The 17,135-nt window shown below is 48.9% G+C and overlaps 1 protein-coding gene across 1 annotated transcript; it reads left to right on the plus strand.

Annotated features, from left to right (window-relative positions):
• Positions 1-14,666, plus strand: LOC142047639 (zinc finger protein RFP-like). Its single transcript, XM_075071625.1, has 7 exons — positions 1-465; positions 5,130-5,225; positions 6,258-6,488; positions 6,793-6,815; positions 7,543-7,658; positions 9,608-9,667; positions 13,678-14,666. The coding sequence occupies exons 1-7, from the start codon at positions 49-51 to the stop codon at positions 14,190-14,192; spliced, it is 1,458 nt and encodes a 485-aa protein (XP_074927726.1). The 5' UTR covers positions 1-48; the 3' UTR covers positions 14,193-14,666.
• Positions 14,667-17,135: the final 2,469 nt, after the last annotated feature.

Below are 17,135 nucleotides of genomic sequence, written 5' to 3' on the forward strand. Positions count from 1 at the left end.
GAAAGTGAAACTAAACTCCTCTCTTGTCTCTTTCCTGCACTAGACGCCATGGCTGCTGCGAATCCAGCAAAAACTCTCCAGGATGAAGTGACCTGTCCCATCTGTCTGGAGTATTTTAAAGATCCGGTGTCTCTAGACTGTGATCACAATTTCTGCAGAGCCTGCATCACCCAGTTCTGGGAGGGATTCACTACTGAGATCTCCTGCCCTCAGTGCAGAGAGATATTTCCTCAGAGGAACCTCAGGCTGAACAGGCAACTCAGGAATGTTGTGGAAGCAGTCAGAGAACTCAGGTTGTGCTCAGGAAGGGAACCAGAAACAGAGGGTCTGTGTGAGAAACACAAGGAGCCTCTAAAACTGTTCTGCAAAGAGGACGAAATCCTCATCTGCCTGGTGTGTGACAGATCCAAGGAGCACAGAGATCACACCGTCATTCCTGCAGAGGAAGCTGCCGAAGAATTCAAGGTAGGAAAATAACCTATTGTTATTTTTATAACCAGAGCCTTAGGGAACTCATCTTCCCCCAGCATTAGAGTTTCCGTTAGCCTCAGACAGCCACTCAGTGAGCTCCACTGGAGAGGAACGAGTGATTTCAGACCTAAGTAGGTTTCCCAGCAACTGGGAATCCTCCCAAGGCTCATGCAGGTGGAGAAGTGAGGCCCTGCATAAATGCCCTAAGGCTGACACGTTGGAGTGAGGGGGAGTGATGAACCTGCATCCCACCCTCCTGCTCCCCATACACAAAGTCCTGAGCACTGAAGGACCCCACCCTTCTCTGTCTGCCCTTCCCCACTTCCACCACCTCCCAAAGCTATAAGCACCATGTCCATGCTCCCCCTCTCCATGGGGCTGAGGGAGCAGTAGGATGTAGTTGGGGCTGTTCTGCTGGCACTCATCCTCTTCAACCTTTTCCTGCAGAGCTCCACACACAGACAGGAAGGGAGTCCCATCCTCATGAAGCTTTGGGGGGTGGGGGCACAGGAATGGAGCCCCCATCCTGCAACCATAGACGCCGACTCCGTGGGTGTTCTGGGACTGGAGCACCCATGGGGAAAAATTGGTGAGTGCTCTGCACCCACCTCAGCTCACCTCCAGTCCGCCTCCACCTCCTCCCCTGAGCATCTCGCGGTTCCACTTCCCTGCCCTCCTTCCCAGTGCTTCTTGCCATGAAACAGCTGATTTGTGGCGGCAAGCACTGGGAGGAGGGGGAACACGACGCACTCGAGGAAGACAGAATCTGCACAGGCTTTTCTGTGGCCAGTAACATCCCTGCTCTCCCAGCAGTGACTCCCAGGTCTTCTAGTCTAGAGTTCGGCCTTATCACCATGAAGAAAATCCAAGGCCTTCTCCCTCTGGCCCTCCATAGGCCTCTGTTTTACCTACCCCCGGCCTGGTTGGATTACATGACACCTCCCTCTCCCCTGACCACTGCTCCTTCATTGTCCTTGCCTGGGGAGGAGAACTGATTTATCACAAGTGGGGCTGAGACCCCTCTCTCTTTACAGGGCCAGGCACCCTGTGACCGGCATTGTTCCTCTTCAACATCTCCTGATGCCACAGGGAGAGAGTGCTAGGCCTGCAGATTTCAATTTGGAGATTTGGGCCATAGATTTCAGTGTGGAAACCATATGCCCATAAAGATTTCCATCTTGATATTAATAATGACAATAATAATTTGTAATCAATAGAATGTACTTGTAACCCTTCTGCCCCTCTGAGTTGGCAGCAACAAGGGCCGGGCTGGGTATCTGAATGACCCCACTTCTCTGCCCCTCCCCACTTCCACCCTTTCCCAAAGCTATAAACACCATGTCCGTGCTGCTGCTCCCTTCCCTGGGGCTGAGAGCAGGAGGAGCTGCCCGCTTCGCACACGTCCCTTTGCTCTTCTCCTGCAGAGCTCCTCATACAACAGGAAGGGAGCTCCCCACCCTCATGAGACTGGCGGGGAGCACCGGAGTGGAGCTCCAGTTAACTGCAAACCCAGCAAGTCCGCCTGATATAATCAGAGATGGAATTGCAGGAAGCAGGGACTGGGTGGGAGCAGGCAGCAGAAGCAATGGGGCACTGTAGCAGGGTCATTGCTTCCAGAGTGTCCCCTCAGGCCTGGGTAGCCCTACCTCAATTCCCTCTGCAGGTTCCCAGAAATATCCACAAGGGCTTTTCTGTGGCCAGTAACACCCCTGCTCTCTAGGAGCAGGTGACTCTCAGGTCTTCTAGTCTGGAGTTTGGCCTTATCACCCTGAAGAAGAATCCCGAGGCTCCTCCTATTGCAGTGGCATCTCTGGGCCCCAGTGAGAGATTAGGGCCCTGTCTTGTGCCAGGCACTGTACAGAGATAGAATCATAGAATGTCAAGGTTGGAAGGGACCTCAGGGGGTCATCTAGTCCAACCCCCTACTCAAAGCAGGACCTAATCCACTAGCCGTCCTGCTGTCCGCTCCACTCTCCGGTACCTCTCCGCTAGCCGTCTTGCTAGCCATTCATCAACTTGTCTTCAGCCTCCCCAACTTAACACAGTTCTCAGTGATCTCAGCTCTCAGTAACTTCAGCGCTCAGTGAGTTTAGCTGGTTGCAGGGGAGCCTCAGTGCTGGTGCACCACTAGCCCAAGGTAGGTCTAATGCTTAGACCCAGGTATCAGAGATTTCAGCTCTGCAGCATGTAACAAGACTCCTAGTGGAATCAAAGTTGGCTCTGTTATTGCACAGTGGAGAGAGGAGGGGTCAAAGTGGTGTTAAGTGCCCTCAAAAGGGACTCACACTACCAGGTACACATATGTCCCGAGTCCCAAGTCAGGCAAAGAACCCACAGTCACAGTCTAAGGAAGACGATCTGCAGCAGTTAGATAAAGAAAGAACTGGGGCTGGGAGCGGGGAACAGTTAAAGAGGGTTGTGTTTGCATACACTGGCAATTGCGATAGGTCATCCAGATTTCAAAGCTGTCCATTTTCCATGGTGCAGCCTTAGGTGCCTGTACTTTTCTATGGGGAATGTTTTAGGTGATGGAGTGGTAGCAGGCACGAGGGAGAGTCCATGGCTCAGTCTCCCCTCCCTCCTGTGGGCTTCGGCAGAAACTTCAGAATCAGGGTTAGGGAGTTGAGACCCCGTTGGGTGCTATTTCCCAAATGGTGGCTTGTGACCCACCAGTGAGTCATGGGAAGTTGTAGATGGGCTGTGGGCTTGGTGTGGAGGGACAGCCATGTGGGGACAGGAGTGGTAGCTCCTGTCCCGCAGGGCTGAGTCCAGCTCTCCACAGACGGAGCCTGTGGAAAAATTCCAGTATGAACCTACCTGTCCCATCTGTCTGGAGTATTTCAGAGAACCTGTCACTCTGGAGAGTGGGATCATTTTCTGCCAAGCCTGCGTCACCCAGAACTGGGAGTAATCAGCTATAGCTGTCTCCTGACTGAGCAATAATTAAGAAAGGCCATTAGGAGGGAAAGATGCCTTGATAAAAGGTGGCAGGCTGTCATAAATAGATAGCTAAGGGTTAATGTTTCTTTTACCTGTAAAGGGTTAACAAAGGGAACCAAACACCTGACCAGAGGACCAATCAGGAGACTGGATTTTTCAAAGTCAGGGAGGGAATTTTTGGACTCTGGGTCTTTTTTTTCTGTGTTCATCTTCGGCAGTTCCTTCGTATTCTTCTGTTTCCTTTGTAGTAATGTAGAAACTATAGGCTTTATATGTCGTTTTGGGTGGATTTAATGTGTGTAATTGCTGGAATGTTTCATTGGATTCTTTTTGAATCATATGGTTTCTTCTTTTTTTCTTTAAGCATTGTCCTTTTATTGTGATCTTGATCGATAAATTTTGATGTCTTTTTCTTCTTTTTTTATATGACGTTTCTTTTTCTTAGTCTTGTTTGGTTTTCCGGATAAGCTCTGCAGCAACAGGGAATTGGTGGGGGGGAAAGAGAGATAATCATCTGTTTCTTGTTGTTGAGTTTGTCTCTTTGTGAAGAGGGAGACAGGCTTCTTGGTCTTGTGATGTAAGAGATTGCATCAATACTCTCAAGTTAGCCCGAGGAGAGTCCTGGGTGGGGAGGGAAGGGAAGTGGGTCATTTCCCTGCGGTACGACTCAGAGCTTTGGGCCGTGAGGGGTCTCTCCAGGGAAGGTTGCGGGACCGAGGGGGCCAACCCTGGGAAATTTTGGGATGGTGGCAGCGAGATAAGATCCAAGCTGGTAATTAAGCTTGGAGGTTCATGCTAAGCACCCAGATTTTGGACGCTAAGGTCCAGATTTGGGACAAAGGCTTATTACACAGGCACTGCAGGGAGATGTTTCCCACTGGGATTCTGAACTCCTGTGCTGCTCCACGAGGGGTTAAACTCTGATGCCGCCAGCCTGCACTAGAGGACATCACTGTCCTAAACACCCTGTGGACTCCAAGCACCTTGAGGCCACACATAAAAGGGCCCCAGACAGCACAGGTCCATGCCAAATACCATGGGGATTAGACTGGATTGTCGCAAAACTAACCCTTGGGCGGTGGTGACCGTGTCAGGCTGAAGAACCAGCTGAACTGGTTCCATTAATCCTCACACTGCTCTCCCACAGTGCAGCATTTTGAAATCTCTGGAACTCGCTGCTTGTGGGAGCTGAGCTGGGGAACAGGTACCCAGGCAGTCCTGCCTCTGTAAGGGCCCAGGACAGAACTAGGGCAAACCCCGACTGCTCTTGACAACAATGAAAACATCGAATGTGGTTTGCCCTAGTGCCCAAGTCAATTCTATCAAACTAGTCCAGTGCCCGGGGTCCAGGGCTGAAATTCTCAGTGGAGACCAGGCTCCTCTGAGAATCCCAGGAGATTTCTGGGATTTGTATCACTTTGTTTGTTTAGCCTCCTCAAAAACAGAATATTTCACAGTGAAAGAAAAATCCAAGGATGTGATGCCAGTGTCATGTTGGTATAAATCAGTGGGGGAAAAGGTCAAACAATTTCAAGGAATCTGAAAATGAAACTCTCCCAGAGTACATTAATATGACTTTAATTCTTTGGTATCGCTGATATTGTAAACCTACAGGGTTCTCCATTCATCAGTAGAGTGTTTGTTTATGTTGGAAAAGCTCCCACCCTCACTCTCACTCCTAACAATATCACCACTCAAATCAGTTTCTATTTCTTCAGGAGATGATTCAAGCCCATTTGAAGATGCTGATGGAAGAGAGAGAAAAGCTCCTGGGATTTAAAGTGAGCAGAGAGAAGAGAAGCCAGGAATATCTGGTAGGTGCCCGTCATTATTAACCTGGATTTGTAATGAGTCGGATGGAGGGGCATTCTGAATCAGAGCAATAACGAGAGGCAGGGGCAATTTAGAGGCCCAATTATGTTTTATCTCAATCGGTTGGGGCTGGTAAAGCAGAAATCCGTTAAGTGGGGAATAATCACAAGTAAATCAAAATTAGTTGTTTTAGCAGGAATTGCCACTTAGGCCTACACCATAAACTAGTGGGTTTCAACCTTTTTGCATTTGATAATTTTGAATTAGGGGTGCAGAGACCCCTTTGGAAATCTATTGTCTGTACGGACTACAGGTTGAAACCCACTGCCATAAACTACTGTAACTATTATTATCTATTGTATATGAACTACTGTTAGCTTAATTAAACTATCTTCATAGGAAACAATTTACATCAATGAAATAACAGAATTTTGACTTAGAAAATCCAGTGCCCTAAAACAACGCCCCCCTGTTACACATTCATGCCTCACTTTCACATTTTTCTTTGTCTGTTAGCTCAGAATTTGGGGGCTGTTCAGTTATATCTTGAGGAATCCTTTTTGTTTACTGTTTTAAGTTCCAGCTTCAATAGAGGCATGTGTCCCTGGCTGTGAAGTCTTCGTTTCTTGACTGAACAATTATCCCTCTGCTCATTTCTGGCTTGCAGTCCTGTTGTGCTCTGACAATCTCTCTATTCCTGTCATTCACCTTTTATGCCTGAGGGTGTTGTTCCTTTTACAGTCCTTAGTATTTTCTTATTTTCACCTCCCACTGCTTTGGATCCCCATCTCCAAGGCCATCAATAACGCACTATCCAGACCTTGTCAGACATGGGAATGTCCCGTTATGAGATTCTGGGTCCAGATGGAAAGGTGTGAGATAATTCTCTTTCTAGAAACCACAGGATATTGTTCAGAGTCAGATGACTTAGAATTTGGAAAAAAATTCTCCCTCCTACACACTCAGCGCTCTATGAAAGGACCCCAGGCTCCATCCATGTCCCTGACCAGCCCTTTCCCCATTTTCCTTCACAGAAACAAACACAAACCGAGAGGCAGAAGATTGTGTCTGAATTTCAGCAACTATGGCAGTTCCTGGAGGAACAAGAGCGACTCCTGCTGGCCCAGCTGGAGAAGCTGGACAAGGAGATAGTGAAGATACAGAATGAAAATGTCAGTAAAGTATCTGAGGAAATTTCCCGTCTCAATAACCTGATCAGTGAGATGGAGGGGAAGTGTCAGAAGCCAGAGACTGAATTGTTGCAGGTAAGACTGAGTTGGAAATACTCCAGATCCCAATACAGGGAGAAGTCTGCTCCTAAAACATGGGCACGGGAGTCCAGCAGTCAGAGATCACTGTGTAACTCAATGTGTATTGCAGAGATGTGAATGACTGCTATTTATGAAATGTTACAAAAACTTTGATGGAAAAGATGGAAAAGCCTCAGGAAATGCATAGCCCTGGGCAAGATCACAGCCTCTTTTTCCTATCGTTGCTAAATCTCTTCTTCTGGAATTCTAAGAGTGTCAGGTGCGACTGAAATTCCCTCTCTCTATTTCTCTCCTCTAGGACGTCAGAAGCACCTTGAGCAGGTACATGTGTCTCTCTCTCTCACTCCCCCTCACACCTCACAACGCTGGGAGAGAGCTTGATGGTGATGTTAGCACTGCATCTCCCCAGGGCTCTACAGCAAAATTTGTGGGGAAGGTCACATGTTGGATACGAATCTCTCTGATCAACTTCATACTGAGGTTCTCACCCTTGTATACAAGACTCTGGAATTCTCCATTCAGTGGGAAGGACTGACCTCAAGTATTTCCTAGAGATGTCACATCCCTGGGGGACTGGCTGCCCGAGGATTGTGAGGATTGAACATGGGTCTGTTACTGCTGGGTACTGGTCTCTAGTCAGCACAGGGCAGCAGCGATCAAGAGTCTTTCCCACCTGATGACTGTTTGGAGGCCTGTGTGGAATGAGCTGGGGAGGGGGGAGTTGGAGTCTCAGTCTAGTTCCTAGAGGGCAGATTTCTACAGCACTTCACCTGGGAACCTCCTGTCCCTCAGAGCATGGAGGCCATGGAGTGAATTGGCCATGGAGACTCAATTCCACTCTTATCTCCAGAGCTGGTCTCTCCAGGCCAGTGCTGAAGAATAATAATGGGACCTTTTGGGGGGAAGGTTTCACTGCCACGGCCTTGCTCTGAGGCTGCGAGAAGTAGAGGAATTCTAATTCCAGACCCATGAGAACAGAGATTCACTAGCTAGAATTTATAATGAGTCAATAAGTGAAATATAACCATGTGGAATTGTTTCTTTCTAGGTTTGTGAAGGGGAAGTTCCAGCAGTCAGAAGAGATTTATCCTACGTTAGAATTAAGACTCTGTGATTTCTCCCAGAAAACTGTTGCTCTCATGGAGACTCTGAGGAAGTTCAAAGGTACTGAGAAAGGATCTAGGAGGGGAAATTGGGATGAGCCGCTGAGACTGTGGGAATAGAATGGGTCTGGCCAATTGATTGATAATTAGATGATGGATCTATTTAATAGCTGGGTGAGAATGCCACATACTTGGGGTGCGAGACACTCCAGTTGATTAATCCAAACCTTTATTTGTATCACAAGCATGCCTTGCCATTGCAATTACTATTCAAGTAAGAAATTACAGACATATCTTATAGATGTATTGGCCAGTTACCTTCTTCTGGGGCATGAGTGGGTCACAGGGAATTTCCTGTGAAGTTCAGATTCCTCTTTACAGGTCCAATTTATATATTTTAGTTTTTTCAATCATCTTTGACTGTAACAAATATTAAGTATCTTATATAACTCATACAATAAACATTCGTGAACTTTTTAATTGACAGGGCTTTTGCTATACAAGCTGTTTTCATGTTATAGTTCTCTTTTCTGATTAGTTTATTGCCACTGATTAAGTATTGGATACTTTGACCCTGTTTTCTGCATAGGGTTTTTGGATTTTGCTAACTGCTCCTGGGCACTACATTTTCGATGTCTGGGTAGAGGTGTATAAGAAATGACCCTTGTAACAATTCTCAATACTTAACTGAATAACTAGTGGAAAGCAGACAAATGGAGCAGAGGTAGCAAGAGCCCAGACATCAGGACGTTTCACATGAATTCATGATTTACCAAAGGTCACAACATTCAGTCCCAAATTCCCCAAAATAGCCTAACTGGGGGCACCTGAGTTTCTCTCTCCCCAACTAGAGAGCTGCAGGGCAGGTGCGCCAGAGCCATGTAGCCTCCACAGCTGCAGGTGGAGTCAGTAGGAGATGCAGGAGACCAGCCCCTCTGAGAACCAGGCCCCAGGTGCCTAAAGCTCAGCACCCAAAATCTAGACCCTAAATAAAAGGCCATTTCCTAGAGCTGGATCCAGCCCATCACTGGGCTCTGGTCCCATAGGGCAGCTAGTCTGGTCCAAATGTGCTGCAGGGAAGGAGAAAGCCCCTCCCCCACGGTGAGGGATTCCTCCAGCCCAGGATCCATCCTCCCCAGCAGCTGCAGGCACAAGGCGTGTTCCTGAGAGGGCTGGGAATAGGGTGGGGGTGGTGAGGGCGGGTGGAAGAGGGAGGGGGTGAACGAGGGAGGGGAAGGACGTGGGCAGTGTAAAGCTGGGCCTCTGACACTCTGCACTCGGGGCAAGACCCATGGGGGCCATTGTCATAGGGATGTAACTCTGACTGGCTTCAGAACTTCCTTATCCCGCACCAAGGTCTGCACCGACCCCTGCAGCCACTGACTAGCGGAGTCACAAATGGCCCCTCCCCTCTTTTCTTTTGCCGATACAGGGGGAAATCTGACCCATTGAGTCAACCTTCCCCCTGCCTCAATTTCCACCTTTATAAAATGATTTTATTATTATTCCTATTTCTGCCTATGGAGGACGAGGCCCCGTTGTGCTGCTCTCTGTAGAGACGCTGAGTAAACAAACCCAACAGCTCACAATTAAAGCCAGGATTTCACAAACTCTCAACATCCCATTAGTGTCAAAGGGACCAAAGTGGGTAAAGTTACTTTTATGCCAAAGTCTTTGTATGATCTGGGTCTAGGTTATGACAAAAGGCAGTAAATGAATGAGAGAAACCAATTAGAGTCTAAAGGGAGGGAGGGGATGATGAGGGAAAAGTAAATCTCACTTAGAGATTGTGTGTCCTGGGATAGTTGTGAGGCTGTAAGGATGTTGGTTGCATTGCTGGGAGATGCCTGAATGAGAGAGGAAAGAGACGGTGTCAGACCTTTTTATATTAAATATCGGAGTGTTTCTTGGTGTGTTTCTCTGTCATAATTAAAATAAAGTTCTATGAGTTGAGAATTATAAATATGAAAGCCTGAAATCTCATCTCATCTTTTTCCTTCCCCCCTCCAGACACTTTGCCATCTGCACTGGAGACAAAAGGAGGAGGATCCCTAGGAACATTCAGACAGGGTGAGACTGCAGCTGGAGATAGTCTTTAAATTATCAGAAAACGTCTTCATGAGATTGTAGCTACAGTTACCAACCAAACCAACACTGACCATGACACACATGGCCCTAGAAACAACACACCGAAGAGTGAGGAGCTCCCATGCTGAAGTCACACAAACACTCTCGACACCAACCTTAGTGTTGTGTTCATGTCCACTCTGCTGAACAGAAAAACTCTCCCTGAGCAGCATTTGAAAAGAGCTCCCCATCCTGAGGGCTGACACATCCCTCTGCTTTACCCCAGTGCAGGGGGTCTCCCCATTGCTCTTCTCCAACATCCTGCCTTTCCTTTGGGCAGGGCTGGGCTCTCCCATTGGAGCTGCTCACTGCTTCCTGGATTGGGGAGACCCTGTGAAGGTGTCAGCTCCTCCCTTCTCTCTAGGCTGGGGATGGGGCTACCCGACCCAATGCCATTTCCCACTCTCTTTTCTTAATGGCTCTTCCTACTCTGGCTGGGGAGTGGAAGCTGAATTTCGGGGGGGGCTTCCCTCTGGGGTTCAAAGCTGATACCTGTCTCCTCTGCTTCCTCCTCACTAAAACCTGCCTTGCTGTGTCTCTGATGCTGGGAATGGAGCAGCCCCAGCAGAAGGAACAGGGAGCTGAAGCCTCAGCAAGCAAATGAAAAACTAATGAAGTGGGTCCCATTACACAGACTGAGGAGCTGCAGTGACATCTCTGCTCAGCCTCAGGTGCCCAGAACAGAGGCAGCTCCCTGGGATCCAGGCCTGTCCCAGCAAGAACTGGGCTGCTGGGGAGTGTGAGAAATGGTCCCAGCGTATGGCTGGCTGTAGTGGGAGGACAGAGTCTACTTTTGCCACCCCTCAGCTCATCAGGCCGGAGTGGTAACCCTGATCTCCCCGCACCTACACCCCTAGGTGCTGGGAATTACTGAGGTCATGCCAGGTCACCCTGTTGCACCTCCGGGCTTGAGTGAAAGGGCTGACGTTGCATCTTGTCAATGTCTATGCCCGGACATCCAGCCTGGAGTGAGTGCATTTCTTCCAGCAGGCATCCACCTTCCTTGGTTCTTTAGATCAGGGCTGGCCCACAATATTTTGGCATCTGAGATGGGGAGCTCAAATGACGCCCCTATGCCCCCTCGCTTGGGCCAAAACTTTGAAAGGTCTCAATTCTGCCACCTTTCTGTTCTACTCCTCTCATGGTATTGCTCTGCTACCTACCCCAGTAAAGGAGAACTAACAACTTAAAATGCCTTGTTAAAAAAATTTAAGTAACACTTAACTTTCAAACACCTGAACAGCAAATGTAACTTTTCTTGTCTGCATAGTAAACATTGGCATTTTTATCTGTGTGAATAATCAAAGTGGTGCTTTCCGTGCCTTCTTGGTTGCAAAGATTTGAACTGCTTCCTGCTGAAGGGCCAGTCTGGGCCAGCTCATGCTCTGTTGAGATGGTTGCAAGACCGACCAGCCTCTCCTGTGGAGTGTAGATGTGTTTTTATTAACTTCAGCTTGGAGAAGCTGTGTTCTCCACTGGCAACTGTTACAAAAAGTGTTAGAAGTATGCGCAGAGCAACAAAAGCATTTGGAAAGAAGGTGGTCATCTTATCTGTGCACATATATTCCAGAACAGCCTTTGGAGTTGATCCTGCTGAAATGTATCTCGAAAGGGCTTTCAGTTCATCACCTAAATCACTTGCATCAATATTGTGCATGTCATCATGTGTCAACACTGTCCCTAGTGCCCTGCATTCCTGGTGTAGGTCTTCTTCAGGTATAATGAGGAGTTTTGGAATATCATACAACATCCCAAATATACTGCTGTGTTCCTTGAGCTGCACGAAACGTTCTTCAACTGACTGTATTGCACAATCTAGCACCTGGTAAAATAATTCAACTTTGAATTGTTGTTTGGGGGTCTCTTATGGGATTATTCTGTGTCTTGTCATCAAAATGTCTTCTTCTTCGATGACTCTTGTATTCTTGAATGGGTGGGAAAATAGTTTCAGTGTGAAGTTCCTCTGCCAACTTCTGTGCACTCTTCAGAACATTTTGAAATTCCTGGTATGACTTTGCTTTGCCCAATTGTTCCATTACTCCAGATATATCAAGGTCAACACCTTGGAGTCTCTTGCTTAAACATTTATTTCAAACAGTATGTTATGCCACAACATTAAGCCACGCAGAAATGTGAAGTTATGTATGCTTCTGGTGATTCCATTTCCCTCTGCCACTGTTCCCCCATGAACGGTTCCTGTCATAGCATTATTCTACATAATGGCAACTGTGGCATCATCTATCTTCCCAATTTGGTGTTTGATAGGCTTTATCGCCTCCGCTCAACTTTCCCATCATGTGGCACTCAGTGGTTTCGGTGTCAGAGAGGATGTTTCCAGATGTTTCTTCAAAATTTGCCATCGATGAAGCTGATGCTGCATCACTGACCACCAAGTTCAATGAATGAGAGCTGGGACAAAAAAAACTCAAGGGTTTAACTCTCAGATCAGTGTCTGCACTCCTCTGTTCTTTCCTCTCATGTTGGCACCATTATTGTAGCCCTGACCTCTCATGTCAGCTATCACAATTCCTGTATCTTCCAGTTTTAAAGAAGCACATTTGTCATACCAGCTCCTGTAGTATCATCAAGGTCAATAAATTCTAGAAAATGCTCGCTGACAGTCACCATTGCAGGGACATTTTCACTAGGTTCTACAAAATGCACCATTAAAGTCATTTGTTCCGTATGGCTGATGTCAGGTCTGCAGTCCAGAATAAGAGTAATATCTTGCTGACTTCAGATGTGCCACAATCTTCTGTTTGACTTTTGTTGCCAGTAATTGTATAATTTCATTTTGAATTGTTTTTCCAAGGTAGTGGTGTGTGTACGTTTCTTGGGTGGTGACTCTTCTTAGATGCTCCTGGAGTACAGCATCAAACTTAGCCATCAGCTCCACAAATTTAAGGAAGTTTCCATTGTTTGGCACATACAGCTGATCTGAAGTGCCACCAATGCTAGGTTTTGGGTAGCAAGCATTCTCACAATGGCAATGAGCCTTTTCAGAACATTTTGCCAGTAAAGAGACTCTGATGCAATCTTCTCTTAATACTGATCATCTGTGGTGGCCTTTAACCTTAGTCTCATCTCAAACTCTTTCCACCTATGGAATGCTCTCTGGTGATATGCTGCTTTCTCATAGCATGCCAGATTTCTAGCCAGATTTTTCCAGTCCTTTGTTCCCATAGAACCCAATGTGGCTGGAATATTAGACTGGGAGAGTCTGCAACACCACTCACATCCTCACTGGTGCCGCAAGGCTCACCGTGAACATTTGTGTCTATGTATCTCAGCAGAGCTCCTTCCTGCTTAGATAGAAAAGCTTCTTTACTTTCTTTCTTTTTCTGAATGCTGCCCCAGAGGGACGTTTTCTTCTTTCACTCATGACTGCTGTTCTGTGCCAGCTATAGTGGCTCTCAACACTCAATTGAAGGGGATAAATAAGTAGGCTGTAGCAGGGCCTGAGTGAGGGAAGATATCAGCGTCTTAAGGGCCTAACTGGCTCCTACTACTTCAGTTGACTGCCTGTTCTCCTCAGGTAGGTTCAGGGAAGCAGCAGGAAACAGGAAGCTCCCTGTCACTGAGAAGCTGGTGTTAATCAGTCAGGCTCCTAGGGGTGCTCGATAGGTACATAAGAGGCTCCTCCTCCTCTCTCTCCCTGCAGTTCCTGCTGCTTTCTGTTATTTCCTCTCACCTTTTCTCCTGCCTGTCTGTTATGTCTCTTGTGCCCTCCTTCCTCCAGCACAACACTCCACCATCTTTGTAGATCTAGAGCAGAGAGAATACATATGTACCAGCAGCAGACAAAATTTTCTACACTCTGGGTCCTAGTGCCGCCCTCCCACAGTCTGGCACCTGAGATGACCACCTCAGTTCACCTCTTGGTAAAGACAGCCCTATCCCAGCCTCCCCCTGGCCTGATTTCTGCCCCTAATGCTCTGATTCTCTCTCCCCAGCAAATGTGACTCTGGATCCAGACACGGCTCATCCCAACCTTGTCCTGTCTAAGCATGGGAAAAGTGTGAAACGGGGACACACACGGCAGCAACTGCTCAACACCCCTGAGAGATTTGACACTGAGCCCTGCGTGCTGGGCTGTGAGGGATTCACCTTGGGGAGACATTGCTGGGAGGTGGAGGTGGTGGATGGACGACATTGGGCTGTGGGGGTGGCCAGAGAGTCTATGGGGAGGAAGGGAGGGATCAGACGTAGCCCTGAGGGGGGGATCTGGGCTGTTGGGTGGTGGGGTGGTCAGTTCTGGGCTCTCACCTCCCCTGTGAACCCCCTGCCCCTGAGCCGGGCCCCCAGCAGGATCCGGGTTTGTCTGGACTGTGACCGGGGGCAGGTGACATTTATCGATGCTGGTGACGAGGCCCCGATCTTCACTTTCCCGCCAGGCTCCGTCCCTGGGGAGAGAATCCGACCCTGGTTCGGGGTGTGGTGGGGATCCCCACTCAAAGTGTGTCCCTGAGAGTGGGGTGTGCAGGAATATCCCACTGGGGATCCGGAAATCAGCCTTTCTAGCCTCACACACCCTGGTCTCTATGACCTCGGAGGACTCTTGTCTACCCACCCCCTGGCTTCTCATTTCTATGACCTGTTGAAGCCCCTCCCCCTCCCTGCAGCCCCAGGGATGAGAGGGGGAGGGGAAAGAACCCCTGGGGCTGTACTGGGGCAGAGGGGCCCTGAGGGGCAGAGGTGGGGGCTGGGCTGGGGGCAGAACTAACAGCCGGGCTGGGGACAGGCAGAGGTGGGGGTGGCAGGGACACAGCATGAATCAATCAGGGTTTGGGGGTTGGGGAGAAGCAGCAGCAGCAGGGAGCGGTTTGTACAGATCTGTGGGATTAGATCTCACTGGGGGCTCCCAGCCAGAGCTCCTGCTGCAGGGGCCCAAGTCACCTTCCCCTGTAACTACAGGACAGCTGGTAACCCTGTAACTCTCACACATTGGTAGGAGCGGGAGATGGGCAGAGATTGACCAAAAACCCATTATATAATCTTTAAAAAATGATCATTGGGTCAGTCTCATGATTCTTTTTAAACTCCTGAGGTTGCAGCACTGGGGGAGGCAGGGACAGGGTGGGTTTAACCAGAGAGAATTAGAAGAAGCAAGAAGGAAAATATGAATGGAAATAAAACAGGAATAAAGGGAGAGTCCAGGAGAAATGGTGGAAAACAGAAATGAAAAGAATGATAGGAAAATATCCCAGGGAACCAGCCCGGGGGCAGCAAGATGGGAAGGGATAAAATCAAGGGAAAGAATGGAGCAGCCATGCAGGGTGATCTGTGACAGGGAGGGGAGGAGAGTAGGAGATATACAGAAAAATAAATAGGAGTGGGAATTGAGGGCTAGAAAAATGATAAGTATGAAAGAAAAGGGAGAAGAAAACGGAGTGTAAGAGGGACCGAGAGATTTATGACATCTTACTGAAAGAGACTGTAACTTATTAATTCCCTATATTAATTCCTGGATGACTGTACTGTTGCAGTGCCATTAAAAAGCTGTTCTCAGTAGCTGTGGATCTCCTTTCCATGCTGTGGTTATTAAGGCTCCTTCTCTAAGTTACTGCAGAGAATTCTTTCCTGAGTGTCTGGCTGGTGAGTCTTGCCCACATGCTCAGGGTTTAGCTGATCACCATATTTGGGATTGGGAAGGAATTTTCCTCCAGGGCAGATTGGCAGAGGGAAGGGGAAGGAGGAACCACAGCCACTGGGTGCTGCGAATGGCAGTGCCTGTGGATGCTCAGTTAAAGAAAACATCTTTCCAGTGGCTTTCCCTAACCAGCTGTGACCCAGACTTTGAAAACCCCTGGTCTACCGTAGCTGAGGAATGTGAGTACCAACCTCAGGGCAGTTACAAAGCAGGGCACAAACCCCACAGTGGTGATGAGTTCTATTTCACTGCCAGGTATCAAGTGTGAACCCCTCAAGCACTAAAACAGCCGTAACATGGGCAGTGGGCGAAGCTTCCCCTGGGGGAGCCTAGTTCCCTGTCTCACTTCTTGCACCCACATTCCCCCCCTGCTCCACTCCAGGCCCCACCCCCTCCCTGCTCAGCCACCATGACTCGCGGCATCCCTCCTCTCCTGACCCTGTGAGGGTGGGAGTTGAGAAGGGGGGGGAGGGAAGTGTCTCAAAGGGAAAGAGGGGTGAGGAGGGATGCAGCAAAACTGGTGGGCAGGTCACATGGGGATGGAGGTGTGAGGAGGGATGTGATGAGCCGGAGGGGGGTCTTGTGGGGAGAGGGTGGGGGAGGAGAGGGGCAGGACATGGCAGGTGGGGGGGTTAAAGTTGCCAGCTGCTCTCTCCTAGCCACAGAGAATGGTGGAAGATGTAGAACAGGAGGTACTCTCCCCAGCCCAGGAAGACCCCTTCCCAACCCAAGGCAAAGGGAGAAGGAGGTGGCAGCACTGGAGGGAGAGCCTCTCCCTAACGCAGAAACCAGAAGCATCTAGGAAAGAACCCCCCACAGCCAAAGGGGAAGGGATGTGACAGCCCTGAGGGGGAGACCTCTCCATTCATGTCTCTGAATTTAATATTTCAGACACGTAGAAATATTCACCAGAACTCACGTGGTCAGAGTTAAGGGTATTTGAATGCTAGGCAGTGAGAGGGTTTCTGTTTACTGGTGTGTATGTCCCAGAAATTGTTAGGTGCCACCGGACTGCTGTAATGGAAATCCTAGGATCTGACCCCCAGGATCCCCAGATAATTCAAGCTTCTGGGACTGGAAGAGGAACAGCTTCCTATCCTGAACCCTGGAACCTGCTACCTTATCCCTTAATGCAGAACTGACCCTCCAGACTCCCACATGCTTAAACACACGATCACACAGAACTCCATGTCAAGGTGAGAGCCTTCTGGTTTTCAGCTGAACGCTTTCTGGAGGAACTCACTAGTTGTGAAGCATTATTACAGAGAGAGACTGTAGTCCAGATCCCCTCCTGCAGCCAGACTGGAGAAGTGGCCTGAGAGCCTTGGGGACAGGAGATCTCTGGTTAGCCCATCCCCTCTACAGCGCAGGAGCCCCTGTGCCAGCTCCCCTCACACCCGCTGCCATCTGAAGAGAGCCAGGAGTCCCCGGGAGCTGGGGAGACTGTGCAGGGAAACAGAAGCAGGAGCTGCCAGGCTAAGAATAGGGGTGACGACTGCTCTCTTTGCTAGCGCACCCAGCACTGAACCAGGGACCCCTGGAGCTAAAAGCACAGGCTGCCCCAGCTTATGCGAAATATTCAACCCTTTGTAACCATACCAGCTCCACACACACCCCAGTGGGTTATACAAGCACCAGAGAGACCTGGGTCTTAAGGAGCCTGAAGGCCAGGTAGGGAACAGGCAGTAGGAGTCAGTAGCTGTGATTCTCACCCTCCTTGCCAGGCTGCCCCATTAGATTCTCATGTCAGGCAGTGAAACG

Source organism: Chelonoidis abingdonii, chromosome 12, assembly GCF_003597395.2.
Source record: "Chelonoidis abingdonii isolate Lonesome George chromosome 12, CheloAbing_2.0, whole genome shotgun sequence".
Classification (NCBI taxonomy): domain Eukaryota; kingdom Metazoa; phylum Chordata; order Testudines; family Testudinidae; genus Chelonoidis; species Chelonoidis abingdonii.